General features: G+C 43.5%; 2 protein-coding genes across 9 annotated transcripts in view; one reads left to right on the forward strand and one right to left on the reverse strand.

The window, feature by feature from the left end:
- Positions 1 to 23,586, forward strand: part of ALKBH8 (alkB homolog 8, tRNA methyltransferase) — a gene marked incomplete at its 5' end in the record, with an annotated part of 247,603 nt that overhangs the window by 130,618 nt on the left and 93,399 nt on the right. The window lies entirely within an intron of this gene.
- Positions 823 to 23,586, reverse strand: part of ELMOD1 (ELMO domain containing 1) — a 45,181-nt gene continuing 22,417 nt past the window's right edge. For 6 of the 8 annotated variants that reach the window (XM_083609273.1, XM_083609272.1, XM_083609267.1 and 3 more), the window contains 10 exons: positions 21,864 to 22,009; positions 21,425 to 21,453; positions 19,938 to 20,035; positions 17,496 to 17,625; positions 15,483 to 15,616; positions 14,092 to 14,160; positions 13,804 to 13,827; positions 8,083 to 8,133; positions 6,825 to 6,958; positions 823 to 2,165 (listed from right to left, as the gene is read on the reverse strand). In XM_083609273.1, the coding sequence (XP_083465399.1) occupies positions 1,993 to 2,165; positions 6,825 to 6,958; positions 8,083 to 8,133; positions 13,804 to 13,827; positions 14,092 to 14,160; positions 15,483 to 15,616; positions 17,496 to 17,625; positions 19,938 to 20,035; positions 21,425 to 21,453; positions 21,864 to 22,008 (987 nt within the window). In that variant the 5' untranslated portion in view covers position 22,009 and the 3' untranslated portion in view covers positions 823 to 1,992. The remainder of the gene's footprint in view (positions 2,166 to 6,824; positions 6,959 to 8,082; positions 8,134 to 13,803; positions 13,828 to 14,091; positions 14,161 to 15,482; positions 15,617 to 17,495; positions 17,626 to 19,937; positions 20,036 to 21,424; positions 21,454 to 21,863; positions 22,010 to 23,586) is intronic. The other 2 variants (XM_083609274.1, XM_083609271.1) reach the window with 1 other exon arrangement.

Raw genomic sequence — 23,586 nt, forward strand, 5'->3', positions numbered from 1 at the left:
CAGAGCCTAGGGTTTGCCGATCAGAAGGTCGGCGGTTCGAATCCCCGCGGCGGGGTGCGCTCCCGTTGCTCGGTCCCTGCTCCTGCCAACCTATCACTTTGAAAGCACGTCAAAGTGCAAATAGATAAATAGGTACCGCTCCGGCGGGAAGATAAACGGCGTTTCCATGCGCTGCTCTGGATTGCCAGAAGCGGCTTAGTCATGCTGGCCACATGACCCGGAAGCTGTACGCTGGCTCCCTCAGCCAATAAAGTGAGATGAGCTCTGCAACCCCAGAGTCGGTCACGACTGGACCTAATGGTCAGGGGTCCCTTTACCTTTATGCCTATTGCTTCTTCAGAGAAAGCATAGCTGAATTACTGTGCTTCATCCTGACCCCCCCCAACACCTTTCATGGATGCACCTGGGCAATAAAAACGTATCACTGAAGTACTTGAGGAATAAACCACATACACAAGAGAGCTTCCTGTTTGGAGTGACGTAATTTATTCATATAATCCACAAATAATTAGGCAATACCTCAAATTTAATCTTGCTAGGCAAGCAACTTCACAAACTACCCGGAGTACTAAACTTCAGAAGGTAAAAAGCTACCATGGGTATGAAGTGCCATGGTAAATACGATTTGATACAGGCTACACATGGTGTCAGAGGTGCTGGTCACAATCCGACAGGGAATGCTCCTCTGCAGGCCCCGCTACCCACCCAAACCAAATGTGCGCATGAGCACTGTTGTATACATATGTACATTAACTAACCGTTCCAACAGGGTTGACATGAGAATGTTCCGTACAGAAAGTGCATGTTCGCTTTTTTAAAAAAAAGGTCGCTTTGTCCAATGCTTAACCACCAGTTACTTTGTTTTCTTCGATGCCTCTTTGTTAATTTATTCCTCTCGGCCTAAAATTCAATGCTTCAAAAATGAAGAAAATATAGATTTGTGTGTGTGTGTTTTTTGGTCCCCCCTAAAGCAATCAAGCACACACATGATCAATTTATGTCACATTCTGTCACCTAGAAAAGCATGTTATTAGCTCTGCGTTTTCAAAGCAGTGATATTTCAATTTGGCCATGATAACAGGAGTAGGCTGAACTGTAGGCTAATGCAAACTTGTGAGAAAACAAACCCTCCTTGGATACTCATGTAATAACTGGTGTATTTATTTACTTTTTGGTCTTTGCTATCACAATGTGGTCAGTGTTCTCAAACTTGCTCAACACAGAGGTTCCCAGAATTCATCCCATGTCCTGCGTATGCCAAGTGTATTTCAACATTTTAATCATAAACTTTATTTTTAAAAAACTGCATGAAACATGCATGGTTGCTTGGAGAGAGAGAGAAAAAAAGTCTTCGCCTTCAATGTACTATGTTGGCATGAGGTGCATGTCACATACACTGCCTTCTAAATATTGTACAAAAACAGGACACAATTCAGCTGAAGTTAAGTGCTTTTCAGCCTCACTGATTTCACTGGGAATGGGACCATTAAAAGTACTCCCCTTTAGCTGCATCATAATGTGTGTTTTTTTAATTAAAAAACCAAAAAACGTTCTTAGCTATCATAGAACAAAAGCAGTCCACAAATACAAATTTTCAACTCAAATATTCCACATATACAAAACACCCCCAACAGCTAGAGAAATGCCGTTCTTTAATTAAATGCTGAATTATGGGGTGGCACAAGGAGAGTGGTGGGGAAAGTCGAAAAAAACCAAACTTCTTCATACAGGACATCAATTCATAATGTCTTAACACTGCAAAATGCCGCAATATGAGCTCTCCCAACTTTATGACAAAACCACCCCCTTCAGAAGAAGCAGTATGAGGAGCTGGCTGGAAAAAGAGAGCGCGCGAGAGAGAGATGAATACTGCACCAAGAAGCATGCATACCATCGCTATGGTCATTCAATACATTAGCGATTTATCTCTAGGATGGTGGCATAACACAAGAATGAGGCAGTGTTTTCAAAAAACCAAACCAAGTTTCACGGCTACAGGTTGATCAGGCTTTCTGAGGCAGCGAAGTGAGGGCAGAGGGCCATATTCGGATTCTGGAGCTGTTTGAGAATGCGCTTGTGGAACTTCTCTCGCACGCGGTTGAACTCCATGATGTCCAGGGGGTCCTCCTCAATCCAGAATTTATGGAATTCGTGCATCAGATAGCCTGAGAGAGCAAAGGATACCCGAGTCAAATGGTTAGAAAGCAGAGCAAACCCAGCCTCCCTTTTCCTAGCTTCTCCTACCACAGTCCTCACTCCTGCCCTCCTCTCCTCTTGGTTTCACAGCCCCATTCATCTCACAGGGTCCCCATTCATTTTCTGCCCACAGCATCAGTTGATACTATCTGCCTTTGAAGCCTTCTTCAGTCCCAATTTCTAGGCCAGCCTATGGTTGGTCCTCTCCTGTCTTCCTTAACTTTTGGCACCTGCCTATTTATTTCATAAAAATTTATAAGCCGCTCGAGCGCAGTTTACAAAGCTTGAGCGGTTTACAAAAAAGCGAAAAACTAAAAAAAATATCGCTAATAAAAATTAACAATAATTTAAGACATTTAGAAACTTCAATAACGTTGCTCGGCGAGGGGCAAAGCACAATGCAGCTCCAACATCCGTTATAGCTTGGCTAAAATTTATTGTTGTTGTTGTTTAGCTCGCCAGGCACTCCTGTCTTCCACTGCCACCTGCAGTTTGATCAAACTTGGCTAAAATACCTCCAGCGAAAGAAGAGCATATCTCCTCTCAAGGCTGGTCTCTTCTACCTTCCACCAGATCCCAATGTTTAGTCAAAATATGCTTCCTTGTGATTTTCAAAATGAATTCCCAGGTATAGAGCTTGCAATCAAAAGCTGTCCCCAAACAGTGCCCTCTCCAATAGCACAAGAGAAGCTTAAAAGAAAACCCAATTGGCAAAATCCACAGCAGTATCCTAAACTGCTTTTCTTGCAAAATCCCCACCTTGCTTTTGAACTGGTGGAGTTTAAAATACAGTGTGGAAGAGCATCTTTTCAAAAAGTGGGACAAAACCTGGGGGTGCAGCCTTGCAGCCTCTTATTTTACTTCTACATCAGCTACCATTCTCCATATAAATAAAATGTCCGAGGGATGAATGGGGGGGGGGGGATACAATTAACCTGCCAATACATTTTCCAGTGGCTCTGGAACATGATGTCCCAAACTGCAAACAAATATCCAGGTATAGGAAAGAAGGAAACTGATGTTTCTGGAAATTGGTGAATTGTTATGTATTTCTTACTCTCGTAAAGCTTGTGCGTATTCCATTTTGGAGTTGTGCACCAGCCTTGCATATCAATTAGTTTCAGATAAATAGGGAAGAGCAGTCTACATTGCCTGGAGTGTCAGAAATGCTGCTTCTGTACAGAGGAGGGTGGCTGAGTTCCACACGATCAGGCACAATAGAAGCCAAGGGGAAATGGGCAAGTGCAAAGACAGCCTGAATTTGACCTAATAATTGCAAGGCCAAATGAGTCCAGCTATCATTGCCACACAAACAAGAGCTCGCTGCAATTCTGACATGTTGCCTGGGGAAGTCTTTTTTAAAAAAAATGTAAAATCTGTGGCTTATCTCCTCAACTGAACTCAGCGAGTGGAAACCGAGGAACAAGTTCACAGCAGTGTTCAAGTAATGTAGGAACACTGTGAATAAATTAATGGATTTGCTTTGTTTGCCTTTAAATGTAACCTGAATAGAATCCGCCCCCCCCCGCATCCCAAGCCATGCACGAGCCATTCCTGCTTTAAATTAGTGACATACTAAGGTAAAAAAAAGGTAAAGGGCCCCTGGATGGTTAAGTCCAGTCAAAGGTGACTAAGGGGTTGCGGCGCTCATCTTGCTTTCAGGCCAAGGGAGCCAGCGTTTGTCCGCAGACAGCTTTCCAGGTCATGTGGCCAGCATGACTAAACCACTACTGGTGCAACAGAACACTGTGACGGAAGCCAGAGCGCATGGAAATGCTGTTTACCTTCCTGCCACAGGGATACCTATTTATCTACTTGCACTGGTGTGCTTCCGAACTGCTAGGCTGGTAGCAGCTGGGACAGAGCAACAGGAGCTCACCCCGTCGTGGGGATTCGAACCACCGACCTTCTGGTCGGCAAGCCCTAGGCTCTGTGGTTTAGACCACAGCACCACCCATGTTTGGTTGGCAAAGTGGGTAGTTTATTGCTTGTTTTTAAAAAATCATTCCCCACTTTACCCCTTGATTAAGAAGTTGCGGAAAGCAGCTTACAGATATAAAATAAAAAATAAACACAAAAATCCAACTGTTGCAAAACAAATTATGCAATTGGAAACAGCAGCATATCACACAACGGGCAGCACCAGTAATCAGTATACATTAAGCAGCAACAGAATTGCTGCATTGAGCCATGGCCTCAATAAGACTATTTCCTGGGTTCAAGATCCTGTTCATTCACAACCTCAAGAGATTGCCTGGGGTATCTTTTAACCCTAACAATGAACTTGCCTTCTGAAGAATTTAGAGAATGGCTGGGAGGATATATCACACACATGGCTATGAAGTACTTTGTAGTGCTAGGATATAATTTTTGAGAACACCCTAGATAATAATGTTGGATCCCTCTATGCCGCTTGCCTCTTCTGAGCCCAGGTGCTCTACAACTAGTCAGGGTCATGTCACTGCAAGAAGGAGCAGGGAACGGAATAGGGGAACATACAGTGTACGAAGACTCAAATCAAACAGCATTTATTGGCTGTGCAAATAGAGCAGCACCACCTCGTGGGTGAGATGTGTCACTGGCCAGTCAAAACTCAAGTGTTCCAATGCCATAAACGAGTTTTGAATTCTCTAAGGTTCAGAAAGGATTCGTTCCGATAAGAAACAAACAGAAAACTTGTCCGTAGGTGTGCGTACATGCCATTTCTTCACTATTGGTGCTGATCTCCTTGTTAGAGGAAGCTGTGATGAACTGAAATTGCTTCATCACCCCAGCTGAAATGGCGCTCAGCAATCTGGGAGCGGGGAGTTGGGGGAGAGGGGGCTTCCAAAGTTCAATAGAGCCGAAAGAGCTCCTCTCTCTACTTCTAGTGGGGACACCTGGGGGGCGGGGGAAAGTCTGGTGCTCCTTTTACCGCTGCTGTTGCCAAAACACAACCTGCAAGTTCTCACTTGGCTTGGCATGAGAATCACAGTGAAGGAAGGGCATATGGGATGGAGCAGCTGTGATGGCTGTAGTAGGCAGTGCTTTTTTTTCTATAAAAAATGTTTATGGGTATTGCGTACCCCTGCGCACCCCCAGAAAAAAAGCACTGGTTGTAGGGGTGCAACTTTTTTTTAAAATGCAGCATCATTTATTTATTTATTTGCTTTTATACACATACTGTAGCACCTGGAAAATTTAGGTCTGCTGTAATTAAAGTGGATTAAAGCACTCCGCTGCCCCAACACAACAAATCCACTTTAATAAAGAAGTAACATTTCTGCAATTGGGAGGAAAATGTATTGAAGAGTAGTGAATGAACAGGAAGATGTATAAACATAGGACAGGCAAAACAGAATGAATGCTCGTTTTCATATAACTGCCCCACAAATAAATCAGAACAAATGCTCAACGAAGACTGGATATAATCTAGCATCCATGTAAGCTATGTGAAAGCAAATTAAGACAAATGCCCAATAAATAGGTCATCTGAAGGATATTACATTTTATAAACTTTAATTAGACAATGCAGACATTATTTTGGATTCATTAATTTCCCCCCTCTATCTTAAATATGCCTTCATGCCTTTATATTGCAGTGCTCTTGAAAAATAACAAATGTGTTCATTAAACTTTGAAAAAAAACAATAAGACAGTTTTCTATGGCGACTTTGGATGTTTCCGTCCTGCTTCTTTAATAAATAATTTTTAATCTGGGGCTGCATTTTAAGTTGAACATAGGCTCCTTTAATCTCTGCCGGGGAGGATTCTGCAAAACCCATAGTGTTATTCAGGGACTGGGGACCCCAGACAGTTCTCTCTCTGTCTCAAGAGTCACATAGAGATTCATAGTGGAAGAGAGTCCTTGGGATCGGGGATTATGCCGGCATTCAAGCAGGGAAAATATACTGTAATTCTTAAAAGTGAATTTCTGTTTACTTATTATTTGCTGATATTTTGAGAGTTAGTTTTATTGTCCATTATATTCTGATGGATTACTGAATATTACTTAATTTGATATAAGCCATTTATTTTAATGTTATGTTTTATTATGACTTTTTTGTATTGGACCAGATTGTTATAAGGTGTGCAATCTTTGTTGTATATTTTGTTTTCCCTTCAGCTTATAAAATGCCTTGTGTACAGTAGTAATAATAATAATAATAATAATAATAATAGGAAGAAGAAGTTAAATTTGTATACCACCCTTTATCCACAGATCTCAAGCATGGTAATATAGAAAGGCGGTATACAAATGAGAAAAATGAAATGAAATAACTAACTTCAAAAGGAAAACAATTCAATAAGACAAGATAAATGACAGTATCAGGAAGGAAGAGAAACAGATTATGACACGATACAGTAATTTTGTTAACAGGAATTTGGTTTCCAATTACTTTGCAGTTGTTATGACACAGTCAAAGCTTGCAACGGAAACATGGAAAAACTTTCTTTGGTCTGAGATTACCAGTTGTCCCACAAAACGGATCATTCCTCAGACAAATGTCAAACTTATTGTAAGGACATAATCCAACCAAAGGAATGCCAGCGATGCTTTGTATAATTGATCACATGAAGTAATTAAGGAAGGACGCTACCAACACAACAAACACAATTATTATTCTCTCTCTTACACACACACTTACAGAACGTCTGCTGGAAATGGGATAACGTTGGAGCCTCTGGAGCAACATTGTAGAAGTGTGTTTTCAGAGCACCGCTCACAAGCAGGTTGTACGCAAGGTCTGTGATATTAATGCCAACAATAGCAAAAGAGTAGCTGCAAGAAACAGAGGGCGGAGATTAAAAGATGTGGGAGGTGACCAAACAATCACATCCAGGAAAATGGCGGCATGGAAATACCAACTACAGACGGTCCTGACTGATGGTCCCCAACACATAAAGTTGCCTTACACAGAGTCACCTAGTTCAGTAATGTCTACACTAGAGGTGAGGAATCTCTGGCCAGAAGGCTGATGGATTGATTGATGGATTAATGAACCACCCTTTGGGGGGGAGGGTCACAGGGCAGTTTACAGCATAAACACACAAAAATACGCAACATAATAACAAAACAAAACAACCCCTCCCCAATGATCCCAACTTGGACTGTGAGGCTGCTCCTCACAACCCACACCCACCTGCCCTATGCCTAATGCTATAGGCTGATCAGCAGTTACAGTCACCTGACGCTGTTATGGATGGCCCTGCTCACCTATCAGACGTGACCCGTGGAAGGTGGTGGACTGAGGAATCTGGCCTGCCAGCCAGATCTAGCTCCCCCACCCCTAGAGCCTGCAGTGGTTTCAGGAATAGGTTCTTCTCAGCCCTGAGGATGTTGGGGGTTTAACCAGGGACCTTCTGCCCACAAAGCTCTACGGCCCTTTGAACTTTCCAGATGTTTGGGCTCAATAAAGTCTTCTTGAGGAGAGACGGAGCAAAGTGATTCACCACCAGTGCTGCTGCTGTTGTTTTTGGGATTCTCCTAACGCCCTCTCCCAAACCAATTTTTTTGGGGGGGCATGAAGTAGGAGGGGGGAAAGCCCTGCTGCACAAGCTTCTGCAGAGCTTCCCTTGGCAGGGTTCGTTAGGTGAATCCCACCCATTAAGCTCAACCAAGAGTTGCTTGACTGTAATGCCCCCAATCCCTTATTCCTCCACTTCAATGATAAGCATGGGGTGAGGAACGCGTGGCCCTCTAGATGTTGCTCATCGTCAGGGACGATGGGAGATGCTTTACAGCGACATCTGGAGGGCCACAGGTTGTCCATCCCCGTAGTTAAGAATAACTGATGCCAGTGAGCATGAAGGTTGACTGTGCCTCAAAGCAGTGGAGGGTATGGGTGTATGGAAAGTGAGGGGGAGGGGGAGAGAGATCTTTCGACCTTGGAATTACATACTTACCCAATGGCCTTATCAAACTTTTTCTTCTCCCATTCAGCCTTGCTGAATTTGCTGAAAAATAAAAAGCAGAAGTTGCTGTTCAAATCGGAAACGGTTTTCTCTCTCTGCATGGTAATCGTGAAAAGGTCTATCGACTTGGTATCATTTTATTCTTGGTGTTGTGGATTTTTGTATTCTTTTAAGCTCCGGAAGATGTAAACTTCTGTAGCCAACCTAACCTGCTTACCTTGTGCCCCAATCACATGCTCATCAGTGCAGTCTAAAAAGAGGTCTATGCCTTGGATATTACCTGTCAAAGACACCTTACGTATACTCTGTGAAGCCTTTAGAAGGATAAAATAGAAGGATGGGCCAATTCTGAGATACTGAAGGATGGGGAAGAATCAGGGGAAAACTCTGTATTCCTTTCAGCCCTGAGCAAGGCGGACTGCAGTCTTTGAAATTCAGTAAACCAGATGTGACCCAAGTCATTTGAAACTAGCTCAGGTAATCAGCCAACACTGCTACTTTAGTGAAAAGTGATTGGGTTGGTGGTGGACACAAATCAAGAGGCCACCTACTATGCTTCACTGCTAAGGTGTTTCTAATGTAGGCTCAGTTTAAACCATTCAACACATCTGTGATATGCAGAGGCATCCCTGCATTCCTGAAAGATCCATTCCTCTTCCGAGAGGGCAGTCAGTGATCAAAGGAGGTGGGCATAATATCTTTCAAGTTACATAACAAAGTTTTCTCTCACGTTATTAAGTTACCTTATTACACTATTGCACATTTCAACTCTCATAATGTTTTCAGTGATATTTAAAGCTGCTATATAAAAAATATGTAACTGTGCAATATAAGGTAATGGATAGATAAAGTACAGTGAGATTAATTGGAAGTCATTTTTAATTTTCTTCTCTTTAAGTTTTGTAATTTCTTTCAGTACCAGGAGTATAAATGATGATAGTTATATTAATCTTATAGTGTGGTTGTTTGTTTGATTCTTCTATTATTTGTGTTTGATTATATGTTTATTTGTTTGTTCGTCTGTTTTTTCATAAATGTATATTTTAAATTAATAAAGATATATAAAAAAATAAAAATAAAGCCGCTATTATTATTATATTTAAATAGCTGGTGAAGGTTTTGAAAATCCACATGAGAAGACTCAGAGGATGTGTAAGACGTAGCATGATGGTTGCACTCCCAACCCAAGTGCGTTGTCTGAATGTTACCCAATGCCTTTCTGCACAATGAGAAAGTCTGTGTCTAGCTGGCTTTTTATTCTGCTGTAGTAGTTTATTTTTTAAGGTAGTGCTGGTGTGGAAGGAAAAACTTGATAAGTTATAAAGCGAGGTGACCTGATGTATTTCAGATGCTTCTAGTTGATCCAAGACATGTTGGAAATTTCAGCCTCTCAGACTTCCAAATTCAGGGTGGTACATTAAGCTAGTTTCCCCACTCCAACGTTTGGGAAAATGATCAAAATTTGTTATATTTATGTGTTTGGGGAGATCAATGATCTACAGAGGCTTCTTCTAAATTTTGTTGCCGGCTTTAACAGAGATTTTGTTAGCCTCATTCCCCCCCCCCTTAACTTAAAACCAGGATAAAAACAAACACACATTTTTAAACATACATGTTGGCTTCCACAAACTTGAGTACATCACACAAGAGATACCATACAGGAAAAGTCAACAGGGTTCAGCACACCACACGGTTGCAAAAGTGTGTATTTAATATCCAAAATGATGGTTGAAATAACACACATTGTGTAAATATAAAATGTATTTGTATTTGGTATTTCCCACAAGATATTCAGGGTGGCTTAAGATGGGGCTAACCCATTTCATCCTCACAATTTTGTGGGGTTGGGGAGAATTTCCACACTCCCTCTCAGTTTGTGTCTGAATGGGGCAGAAACATGGCTGCCCCTGCCACATCCATCTGGGTACCTACCTGTTGGTTTCTGCTTAGTAATAATAATTATTATTATTATTATTTATTATTTATACCCCGCCCATCTGGCTGGGTTTCCCCAGCCATTCTGGACGGCTTCCAACAAAACACTAAAATACAATAGTGGTTTTTCAAATTGTTTATATTATTTTCATTGTATTTCAACTGTATTCTAAGCAGGGATTTGCCACTGAATCTAGTGGGCCCTCTGCATGCTCAGACCTTATCAAGCTATTTCTGGAAGGTTTGTTTTAATCTCTTCTTCTAACTTAAAAATACATTTCTGCATCCCTGGGGAGTCTGCTGAGTAACCAGAAACTAATACAGTGGTACCTTGGGTTCCAACACCTCAGGTTACAGACTCTGCTAACCCGGAAGTAGTACCTCGGGTTAAGAACTTTACCTCAGGATGAGAACAGAAATCGCACGCTGGCGGCATGGCGGCAGCAAGAGGCCCCATAAACTAAAGTGGTACCTCAGATCAAGAACGGTTTCAGGTTAAGAACGGACCTCCAGAACAAATTAAGTTCATAACCAGAGGTATCACTGTACCTGTTTCACTTGCCCACCCAGTGAGCTTTATGGCAGAGCAGGATTTGAACCCAAGCCCAATACTCTATGAGCAACAACAGACTGATTCCATCTCCTGTTCTTCATCAAGAGCGTGATCAGTTCCTCAAAAGGCACTACACATGCTACTTCTTAATACAGGTCTTCACCTAGAAAGTCTAAGGTCAGGCATAATATTTTAATTAAATACCTATGTAGATATGGTTTATGAGTGTATTATTTACCTAGCACACTTGCAAAGGATAGAAATGGCATTACCATCATTTTGGCTAATACACGGCCTTGGAGTTTTCCTCTTTCTTTGATGCTTTTGCTATTACAGCTGCCACAGAAGGGGCTGTGTATATTTTTTTCAGACACACTAGAAAGCACCAAACAGTACAAAACACACCTGACAGCAATAATTAAAGCCCCACCCCACCCCAAAGCACGAATCCCACTTCACAGATTAATAAAATATCGACACATTATATTTTTCATTACCACCAACAATATCTCAACAGCAACAAAAAGGCACTCTAGAAGATACGTGTCTCTAAAATTATTTCTGGGTCTGGTAGATGCTTTTTATTGGAAAACTGCATGCACAGACATGCACACAAAGAACGACAGTGGAATTTGCCGCACCACAACTTTGCCACACAGAAAATGGAATATGGTTTTATCTAACAGTGCAGAAACGCAGTAATACACACAGTCCTGAATTCTAAATCTATTTTGTCATCAAAGCCTACGCCTTTAGCCACCATTTCCTTTCCCCTCTGTGCTGAATTTATTTGTTTTGTTTAGTCCAGGTTTGGACTTCTGTGTGATTTTTGAGACTTGCCTTTCTACTTTGGCCTATTTAAAGAACTAAGAAGTGAAAAAGAGGATTGCATTCTTCAAGGAAAAACATATACAATCCTCACCTCTCTCTCCTTCCCTCCTCCCAGATTATATAAAACTAATGAATCTTCAAGGAAGCAGTTTTTAAACTAGACTGGAAGAAATGGCACTTAAAAAGGAAAGAAAAAAAGAGCACATTGAAAACACCAATAGCTTGTGGTGTGTTTGTTGTTGCTTGGCATTGCTAGGTGAAAATTCTAAAAATAAAGATGCTTCTGTACTGACTCAGCTTCATGGAGTGCAGTGTTGTCTTAAGCATCTGTTAATAGAGGTAATCTATTAATCTTCCACACAGCGACAGACAGTATGGCATAATGGTCAGAGCGCTGCACTTTGGGCACCTGGATCAGTGTCATTCATACCAAATAACCCCTTTGGGGGGGGGAATACCCTAAGTGTCATAAATTCTCCTGCTGTTATCAGACATGTCTAGAAGCTGTGGTGTAGAAATTATCACTGCATCGAAAAATATCACATCTGGAACTGCCCTCAGCCACTGTCTGTTTGAAGGCGTAAGCCCTTCAGGAGGCTGTCGACATTCTCTCCAGCTCTCCAGAATATTCTAACTGGTTCTATGCCATCTGCCTGTTCTTGTGACCTTGATACGAACATAGTGCTGCTCAAACGTTTCGGTGGTACTCTTGGAACCAAGACAATGTGCGCTTCTTCTGGCTGGGTGTGTGTCTGATGAAACTGCATGTGAGGGATTCACATATAATTACTGTGCCCTTGGATTCCCTATTCCACAGAAAATAACAGAGGTGATATCTGGCATTAGATAATATAACAATTTTCTGTGCTTTCCCCTGGTGCTTTTTCTTTCAAATTTAAGATAGCAACATTTGGTTTTGTTGCTTTAGGACAGACTACTCAATTGCATTGAAAACAATAACATAAAAAGAGCCTTGCAGAATCAGGCCAGACTGATCTAGTTCAGTTCTGTACTTCCAAAAGCGACCAACTAGATGCTTTTGGGAAGCTCAGAAGCAAGGCATAATAGAGAGCCCCTCCATACATCCTTTTTACTGTGCATTCTTGATTATTTATGCTCATGCTAGCTATGTGCAACTCCACTTTCAATACTGTTTGACCTGCAAAGATTACAGGGTGGGCACCCTGCTCTGTTTCCAATCAGTGCATAAAACCTTTTATGTCATAGTATTTCCAGGGTTGTTGTTGCTTTGTCTTGCTTCTGTTGTGCTATAGTGCGCAGGACAGCAATAATGCTGTGACATTTGGAAAGCACTGCAGAACAACTGATAAAGCAGAACTGTGTGTGGATGACTCAGTATAAATACACCACTGATGTGTTATTATTGCATCAGTGACATTCTACAGAATGCACACATCTCAGCCTGCTGCATGGCCCTTATAGTCCTTTCTCGCTATTGTTGACCAGCAACTGAAAAAGAAAGGCCAACCTGAAGGTTCTATTGGGCCACTGTGACTACTAATAGCTATTGCTAGCTTTTATCCTCCATGATGTTACTTTACCCTGTTTTGAAACCATCTAAGCATGTGGCCATTGCAGCGCTTTGCAACAGTGACATCCAGAGATTCAATTATGCTTTGAACACGTGTTCTCCCTTTTTCACAGTAAGGTCAGCCGGTCAGAAAGGTACTTTGAAGTGTCCCATGTGTGAAAAATATATCACGGTCCTATAAGGAGGAGGACAACCTATTGGTTGCTGGTAGAGATGGAGGTGGCCCAGGAGGTCAACTGGTTCAACCCTCTGCCTGATGCAGGAGTTCCACAGATACATCCTTAAGAGGTGGCTGTCCTTGCCTCTGCTTGAAGACCCCCAGGAAGGAAAAGCCCACCACCCTTCTGCCTCATTGGTTCAGTTGTCAAATTGCTCTTAATGTCCAAAGGTTTCACCCAGTGCTCAGACGAGATCTACCCTCCTGTAACTTAATCCTGATACATCTAGTCCAGGCATAGGCAAACTCTGGCCCTCCAGATGTTTGGGACTACAAGCTAACAGGACCAGTGGTCAGGGATGATGGGAATTGTAGTCCCAAACATCTGGAGGGCCGGAGTTTGCCTATGCCTGATCTAGTCTTCGGGTGGAAAGCAGAGAGAAAGTCTTTGCCCTTTGCCACTTTGCCTTGTCTCCCCACTAAGGCTCTGTATAGACATTGTTATATTCTGGAATCAATGGGGCCTTTTTTCTACATAGCCCACACACCAGCATGCTCTGGCTAGTGCTGATGGAAGTCTGAAACATCTGGAGGGCACCAGGCTGGCAAAGGCTGTCCTAGAATATATATTTTTCTGCTTTAAGTTTTGAAAGGATTATAAAAGGCAAAAGGAAAAAAAAATACCTGAGCTCCTCTTTAGTGACTTCCCTTCATTGTGAAAGATGGGGGCGAAAGGGAAAGGAAAAATAAATAGCTTAAAAATCAATATAAACTTGGATTAAATTTTATGTATTTAACAGTAAAATCAGACTGTAGAACACATGGAAATGAGGCATTTTATCTCTCTAATCTTAAGTAACAGTTCGAGAAACACAGACAATCTTTTATGTTAACAGTAAAAGAGATGCTGAATTATTACAAATAGGACTTATTTATTCGAGGTGGCTGCTATTTCCAGCTTCAAAATGTTACCTGTATTTTGGTTGAAGGGAGTCAGAGAGGATTTGCTGAGCTGCAGCAGCATCACATTCAGCAAAATATCTGGAGAAGAAAAGCACATTTCAGAGTTTTACAACATCGCTCCAAACATCTATAGGTACATTTCCTCAAACTATATGCAGATACCCGGTTTGTACATTTAAAATGTACCGTATGAACCAGGTTTGGCAAACATGTTTTTTTGGGGGGGGGACTGACTCTTAACTTCTTATTTTAAGTTATCAAATTGTACATCTTACTTTAAACATGTTTCAGATAGTCCTGATATTTTATGTCATTTACGTTTTACAACCCACTTTCAGGTATTTTGTATGCTATGATATTCTACCTGTACAGATGCTGGTTTTGTTCTGTTTGGGTCCATGACCAATAATAAAGAATATGTAATCTGTACACTTAAGCAAGACAGTCAGTCTTCTTTCCGTGGCTGTGAAGCTGCCATGTGCTGCTACACTCTTTATCTTACATATTGCAATGTGTGCAATAGACTCCTATTAAAAATGATCTAAATAAATGCATTCACGCATGCTAGGGACAAAGAAAAGCTCCATCAGTGAGCGCATTTGTCTGAGAAATTATGGGGGGGGGGGGGGTCACAGATCAATGGCAATTAACCAGCTATGCGAGAGAGAAAACGAGAGTGATGAGAGACGGAAATTGAACTGCTTTCTTAAAAACTGGATGCCTCAATGAATATTGTTTTTAAATATACAGGATTGGGGCAACCTCTGGAACAGATTTTGGGATGGGTGAGGAGAAAGGTAAAGGGACCCCTGACTGTTAGATCCAGTCGCGGACGACTCTGGGGTTGTGGTGCTCATTTCGCTTTATTGGCCGAGGGAGCCGGCATACAGCTTCCGGGTCATGTGGCCAGCATGACTAAGCCGCTTCTGGCGAACCAGAGCAGCGCACGGAAATGCTGTTTACCTTCCTGCCGGAGCGGTATCTATTTATCTACTTGCACTTTTGGGCATGCTTTCGAACTGCTAGGTTGGCAGGAGCAGGGACCAAGCAACGGGAGCTCACCCCGTCGTGGGGATTCAAACCACCGACCTTCTGATCGGCAAGCCCTAGGTTCTGTGATTTAGAACACAGCGCCACCCATGAGGAGAAGAAAAGCCCAATTACTGGGCATGCAGAATGTCTGCTCATGAAGCACTGTATATAACTGGGTTGTGGAGAATGTGAAATAAATTGTTCCTAGAAAAGGAAAAGAAATTACTTCTCATCAAGAGGGAAGAAAAATTGCAGCAACTGTGGTAGGAACCTACAAGCTATCTAGAATGACAATTGCCTTAACAAAGCCTGAAACATATAAGCAGGAGGATAATTTATACCTTTAAGAGAAACAGAAATATACTTACAATAAGTTATACAGCCCCAGGAGCCCCATTCCTCTGAAATCTGTTTTAGGATCATCGCCTTGGAAACCAATTTCACACCACTGCTTGGAAATCCGGGCTTCCAATGGGAAATCAGGTTTCAAGCATTTCCATAGCTACAGGAGGGGGAGGGGGAGGGGAAAATCACAGGTATGTTACAACTCAGACCTTCAATGGATTGACATTTCTGAAACTAGTAGTTCTCTATGGGATTTTGCCTTCATTGTTATGCACAGCACTCGGAGGCGCCTGGAGCAAATACAGAATGGGGAAGAAGTATTCCTTAGACATAGCAGACATTTGAAATACTGCCTGTTGGAAAAAACCACCCCCACCGCCATCTTTTGGCCTAATACAGAAATGGTGTAAAAACATTGACAAGGGCTCACTGGGCATATTCACCGCCTCTGCATAAGTGCGGAGAGGGAACCCTCAAGTTTATTTGGTTGCAAATCTCAGTGCTGTTTCAAAGCACTAAGGCAATTAGCCTTCTTGATTCTCCAAGGCTTGAGAGATTCCGCCCCCCCCCCCTTTAAACCAATTTCACAAGGGCACAAACAAACAAGAAAATAAAAGCGATATATACAAGTGCTTTCAGGAAAGAGAGCAGATTCAGGGCCCCTCAGCTTCACAGCCCTACCCCCAAGTAAAAATTCATGCTGCCCTAAGAGATGCGCAGCAAGAAATGAAGGGGTGACCTTAGTGATATTTAGTATTAGTAATATTAGTAATATTCAAACCTTGTTCTTTACTATGGGCTGTGCCCCTGCTTGTGTTGCTTGTCACCTCCATCTACCTACTACTGTCTCCCACTAACTGGCCCCCTTACCACCTCTGGCCAAACACTCTCTGCTGACAGGACACCCAAACTCCAATACTTTCCCATCTCCTTTGGTCCACCACAGATTTCATTCCTGTCATTCCCTCATTCTGAGGAAAAGAAAGATTAACACCTTCATCCTCCAACACTCCTCCTTCCCTATGGCTGTTTTAAAAGTAAACAGTGTCATAAAACCTGATCGCAGGTCTCAAACAGCCTGCATCATTTTACCCGCACATCCCCTACAGGAGATGTAGGGAACCTGGGACAAGGGGAACCAAATCCGGCCCTCCGAAGTCTGTCTCCAGGCCACATCCTCATTGGAACTGCTTCAAACCAATTATGTTTTTGCATGGGAGGAAAGTGTCCTTGATAAGGCCTTTGCTTGTCTGGATGGAGCATAGAGAGGGGTGTGAGAGTGTGCGCAGAAACTAGCCAAATGTGTCAAGGTAAAAATTTATATTTGTTGCTCTGCCCTGTTTTGCCTTCCCAACACTGGCATGTGGGCTCATCAGGAGAAGCTTTGTTGGTGACGCCACCCCTGGAGGCTGCACAGCTGGCCCTGACCTGTGGCAGGGCCATCTCGGCGGTAGCTCCCCATTTATGAAACACCTGCCTTGGGTGAGGTGCATCTGTGTCATGGACTGGTTGGATGCAGAGGAGGGGGGAGGAGGAGGAAACAACTGGGGAACCCCCAAGGGAAGAAGGCTCAGGGCCAGAGGATTGGTGGTGGTGTGATGGTAAGTGGTCAAAGGGAGGAGACCAGGAGGAGATATCGGAAGCTGAAGAGGTAACAGGGCTTAGTGAGTGGGGGGAGTCTGTGGCAGAGAGAAGTGCAGAATCAGAAGCAGGAGAGGAGAGAGGTAAACACAGAAATGAGCCGATATTCTGAACAGGAGAGTCTTTATTCTGAGTTAGCTTCTGCAGAACATTTTTGTCTTGGAATATACCCAAGGGCATATGTCCCCTGGCAGATTAATTCAGAGGGAATGTGGCCCTCGACAAAAGAAAAGGTTACCCACGCTTAGCCTAGATCATGCTAATAAATAAATTGGAGGTTACAAGCAGTTCTCAAAACAGACAATTGTGCGGTCAAGCCTTTTGCGGAGACTGGTTTCAGTTAACAGTCTCTCGGAATGTAAAGAGCTCTTTGGAAGTGCACCTCCACGGCTTACCTTCAGAAGCATTTCTTCATGCTGGGGATCCTCAGAATCATAGGGCTCTCTACGCAGTTTTTCCACCTCTGCAATCAAATTCCTGTACCCTACAATCTGTAGGAGGCAGGCCTGCAGAGAGACACCTAGCCTAGAGTGAAAAGATGACAAACGGTAAGAATACTACGCTCAGTAATTTAGCTTTGCATGATTGACATTACCTCAGCGTGGAGCTACACTTTTATCCTTTCCGCCATTCATTAATGTGAAAAGGCATGCTCATTGAGGCAATGGAACAGCAGTTCTGAACCTATGTTGCGCTGCCTGCACTGATAGCCGAGAAGCTTTGCCACAGGTGATGCCCACGGCAGGGAGAAAAGCGAAAGAGACTAATGACATCGCTTCCCCTAAGGTCGCATCATTTTCAAAGCTCCCTTTGACAACTATGCTCTTTGCTGCTCTCCCATAAGCCTTCACTTCCAACAGACCTGATTTGCTCTCTGCCAAGTGGCAATGGAAAACCTGGTGTGGATTTTTGTGGAAAGGGGACATGCTGCCCCACAGTTGTGGCTCAGGTCGACATGGGGGGAAAAACCCACACCATATACGCTAGAAGCCTGGATCCTTAATTCTAGGGAAGTAATAGTTTAATGATGAGGAAAATGCTTCTGAGCATATGCAGAGCACACTTTTCTTCACATAATGTAGGAGTCAGGCCTGGTATTGGAAACAGATACCAATCATCTTTATAATAAGTGAAGCCCTGAGTAGGGCACTATTTTTTGGGGGGGTGGTCTGGGCTGAGATTGTAAATACAAAAAATATGCATGTTCACCATCCCTGTGACATGAAGAAATGACACAGGCAACATAAAGATGGCCAGTGAGAACGTAGGCTGAAGGAGAACTTCACACACAACCTAGGAACAGGAGTAGTTCTGTAGCAAGGTAAAAAGGTAAAGGACCCCTGGACGGTTAAGTCCAGTCAAAGCAACTATGGGGTTGCGGTGCTCATCTTGCTTTCAAGCCGAGAGAGTTTGTCCACAGACAGTTTTCCGGGTCATGTGCCCAGCATGACTAAATGGCTACTGGTGCACAGAGGACCGTGACGAGTGCCAGAGTGCACGGAAACACAGTTGACCTTCCTGCCACAGCGGTACCTATTTATCTACTTGTACTTTGACGTGCTTTCAAACTGTTAGGTTGGCAGGAGCTGGGACAGAGCAACGGGAGCTCACCCCGTCGCGGGGATTCGAACCGCTGACATTCCAATCAGCATGCCCAAGAAGCTCAGTGGTTTAGACCGCAGCCTCCCATCATGGATATATGCTGGAAACTTGGGATGATGTGGCTCAGGTGGCTAAAGCATGGCCAGAAATCTGGGTGTCAGTGTCTGTGTCTGGCCTGTGTGTATACACGTTTACATACTGGCTCATTTCCACCTTTTACAAGCCATGGTTCAAGAAGGTGCAACGTCTTGATTAATAATGTGGTTGTTACAGGTGGTGCTTTGCCTCCAGATCTAGTTGTACCATAGACATGAAAGGGCTGAACTGACAGAAAATGAAACCAGACCAAAAGTCACCTGTGATCATCAGTGGGCACAACTAAAGAATCAAAGCACACAATACTGTGAACTTATGTGGGAAGACAGACCCCCTCCAAAGAGATGAAGCAAACAATAATTTAAGCACACAAAATACCATATTTTTCGCTCTATAGGGCGCACCTAGTTTTCAGAGGGGGAAATCAAGGGAAAAAAATGATTCCCCCCCCCCAGCTCTGGGAGCAGCGGACAGGCTGCACGCAGCCTGTGCACTTCTCCCAGAACTTCTCCCTGCTATTGGGGGAGGTGGGGGAATTCCCCCATTTCCCGCAAAAGCCCACAGGAGGGAGAAGGGACTGACTCGGCCAGTCAGTCCCTTTTCCCTCCTTGGGGAAAAGCCCGCAGAAGCCGCGCAGCCTTTAAAGAGCGTGTGGCATTTGCGTGCTTTTGCAAGAGGTGGGGGAATTCCCCCATCTCCCACAAAAGCCCACAGGAGCCACGCACCCTTTAAAGAGCGTGCGGCTCCTGCGGGCTTTTTGACCGAGCTAGTAGGGCTGGCGGTGGGGCACTGCTTCCCCCCACCGCCAGCCTCAAAACCAGGTCAGGGAGCAGTGCGAAGGCGTCACGCGCCTTCCTGCTGCCCCCCGAGCCTGTGGGGCTGGCGGTGGGGGGAAGCGCTGCTTTCCCCCACCACCAGCCTCAAAGAGCAGACTCTCCTGGCTTCAGCGAAAGCAACGCGAAGCCTCCAGAGCGCAGGCTTCGGAGGCTTCGCATTGCTATCGCTGAAGCCAGGGAGCCTGCATTCGCTCCATAGGACGCACACACATTTCCCCTTAATTTTTGGAGGGGAAAAAGTGCGTCCTATAGAGCGAAAAATATGGTAACTTTTGCTATCCCACTCCATTCACGCGAACTTACTGCGGGTTTACATCTGGATTAATCCTCTTCAGTTCCATGATGGCATCTATAGTTTTTTCAATAGCATCTGGATGAACACTGACTGAATTCTGGAGCAACTGGAAGAAATTTTTTTAACTCACATTGGTCACTGCCACAGGAAGTGAAGCACTACAGGAACAACTGAATGCAACTTTGTGAGAAGTATCGCAGCCGATGTGGTGACGCCACAGATCTAGGCTTCTTTTTATGCATGCGTCATACTGAACATGGTCAACTGTATCAATATGTACACCTCATCCCTCCCCCACCAAGTCTACTTTTCCGCAAACTGCATTGAGGTTTGTTTGTTTGTTTTTGCAATCGAGGGGTGTATAAATCTCATGAAATAAACCAAATTAATAAGTAAATTGGCACCAGCTCAATAAGTGCCTTGGACAAGTCACGGTTCCTCAGTCTCTCCTTCAATCTGCTAAATGAGGTAAGTAGAGAGTTGTAGAGGAAAGTCAATCTTTCCATTTCCGTTTCTTTCCAATTTTCATTTCTGCAGTCTTAAGTAGGTTTACTCGTGTTTGTAAATTTTTTACAAAATGAAAGTCTGTTTGGAAATTGGCATGCAATATTGCGTACATCTCTCTCCCAATACAAGTACCATTGCATTCCCACAATTTTCCCATGAAAGAATGCATTAGCATTTTTGGGCCTGCATTGCAAATTTGGAGAAGTATGAGTTTTGAAGGAGAGTTGTGTTTGGTTCAAATATTGGTTCGGGAAATGCAAATTTTGTATGTCTGCATTAAAATATGAAAGATACAAAAGATACTGATTGTCTCCTGGCCTGAGCAGTGTCCTAACTCAAAAGGGTGTTGGGAGGAAAAACGTGGAAAGTTGCAAAATGCCTGGCATCTTAGAAACTGGAGTACAAAGCTTAGCAATACTCCTTGATGGTCTTAAAATCCGAGTAGATTATTCTGTATGCTTGGATAAAGACTGACTAATGTTCTCCTGAATTTTATACCACTTTTCAGCATACAAAACATTCTGCCAATTACTCTCTCAATGACGCTCACAGACAGTGCTTTGAATAGGGCTTAGCAAGATCCAACAATCAGTTGGTGGTTGAGTGTTGCTTAGTCGCTTTCAGAGTGCTGTGCATGATAAGAGTTTTGAAAGGGGCTTCTCAAGACCTGACAACCAGCTGACTTTGGGTCTTGTTGAGCACTCTGCAGCCCGCATGGAAGCCAAGCAGGTTGGTAGAGGAGGGAACAATACAAATATCAGCTCCACCTCCCCCAGCCTGCTCACTTGCCTAGATGGAATTCAATGCACTCGCCTGCAAGGTACTCCTAGTTGCCTCTGGCAACCAGGCAAGTAGTTAAATGCAAGGCTGCATGAATGGCCTAATGTGGCTTCGCATGTTGGCAAGGAGGTTTTCTTGCTTGTAAGCCTGTGTAAGCTGCTAACACAATCGGCCAAACATGGAGACAAAAATACAAACATTTACTTACCTTGTTTTTTGAACTTCTCAATGACGATTCTGTCAAGAAAACATTTTAAAAACTTTAACTTCTATTAGACTTTTTGCATCTTCAACAACACAGCCAACAATGAAAATACCATCACAAACCTTTGTTATTCTCTCCTTCCCAACTTCCCTCTTTTCTTATGCAGTTATAAAAATGTGTAGCCAAATCCCCACAAATAGTGAAGAAGGTTCTCATACTGATACAAACGAAAAGGCAAGCTATATTGGTTCAGTAACGTAAAATGTGTTTGCAATTGACTGGGTATGTTGACATTCTGCTCGAGGCTACAGTTTAAAATGCAAGTTGAGACCTAAGCTAATTTTAAAGCTATACTGCAGTGTAATCTCTTTCTCTCATACACACAGCAATTACGACACAGAACAACATTAAATACCAGAGCAATGGTTTCAAAACCACTTACCGATTTTCATAGTTCTGCCAGCACCAGGCTTTGTGCTGTAGCAGATCCTTTGCAACTCACAGCGTCCCGTCAGTTTCCTCGCCACGAATTTCAGGCAGCGCCATAAGCATTTGCAATAGAAGTACAGGCAAACCTGGACAAGCATTCTGTCAAAAGAATCCTTAGAGTGAGAACTCAAGGCAAGCTCCTGAGGTGAAGCAAAGTCCCCCTGAAAGAGCTCCATTATTCAAAGTTATCTTTAAGAAGATGTCTAACACACACCATACTACTGGGGCCTACTGTCAGGAGTAAGGATGTTCAAAAACAAAAGAATTAAGGTTCCGTTTAGTAAACGAGAGCCTGCTAGCCATTCTCAGACAAAAGGCATGCTGCTGCAGTTGTACATCTAGGGTGATTCACATCCCACCTATAAGAAATTGGGGTGGGGGCAGGAGGAGGTACTACAGCTTATAGTTAGAAAATGGTTCAATGGGCCGATTTGAAATTTGGCACTGCGTGAGAGGTAAGTTTGAGGGTGATCAATCCTGAACTTAGGGTAGAAAGGATAAGAAATGACTTATTCTAAACAACCGTTTGGTGAGAGACTTCTGCAGGTGGACAGGAAGTGTGTGTTTGGGGTGGCTTTTCCCGGAAACATCTCTCCATTTGTACGGTGTGTTTGCAGAAATGGGTTGTCGTGACATGTCAACAGGAACACCTGGAACATGCTTTCCTCAAACAAAGCGTAAACATTTTGCAGCTTTTATTGAAAAGCCGTTGCCGAGGCTAATGAGAGTCAGTGGGATTTCATAAGAGTGTGGCCCCCACATGCTCAGTATAAACCTGTTCTGAGAGAAGGTGAAGTGGAGGGAGTGGAATGTTGAGAAATGAGAATGATGATGGGAGACAGAGTGCGCTGGAAAATGGCAAGAATGTGTGAGGTTCAGAAAAGGACTAGTCTATGTGAAAAGGGCTGAAGGGCAGGAATGCTAAGTTGGTTTGGATGCAAGTTCATTAGACCTTCTAATCAAGAGCTTCAGTCCGTAGGGTCTGGAATGCATTTTGGCCTCTTAGGTTGGCGGAAGAAAATGGTGCCCCTCAGGGAATGTCAAAGACCTTGTCCAAACTGCACACTTGATGTAATTTCAGCTGAAGCCAAGAGAGCCACCAAACAGGAACTGTTCTTAAACCAACAAGTAACAGCATAGTACACAATACACACAACCACCCTATGTCGATTCTACTCCTGATGGCCTACAACTTGGCTGACACAGCACCCGGTCCTGCCTGCAGATGGTGGTGTGTCATAGATACCAGCACAATGAAGATTGCACTGATCAGAGGAACACTGGACACCTGGTCCAGGGCTGGGTAACCTCTGGCCTGCAGTCCATATTTGGCCCGTCAGGACTTCCCATGTGGCACCAGGCATGGGGCAGGTAGAGATGTGGCTGCTTCTCCTGTAGATAGCAGGACTGAACTCCCAGCACATGAGTTAATGTGTGAGTTCAATCCTGCTTAGTTCAGTTGCCTGAGAGAGTTCATCATATGGAACTCTCTCATGCCCCCAAACCCTGAAAGAAGGAGGTCTGAACCCCTGCTTTGTTGCTTTGAATTGAGCCATGGGTTTGGTGTGGCATATTCAAACTCAGGTTCATGGTCTGTCTTGCTTCACACAAACCACGAGCTGTAGCCAAAGTCTATGGCTTAACACTCATAGTTTGTCAAGAAGGGATAAACCACA

This window comes from Podarcis filfolensis (genome assembly GCF_964270895.1).
Source record: "Podarcis filfolensis genome assembly, chromosome: 4".
Taxonomy (NCBI): Eukaryota; Metazoa; Chordata; class Lepidosauria; order Squamata; family Lacertidae; genus Podarcis; species Podarcis filfolensis.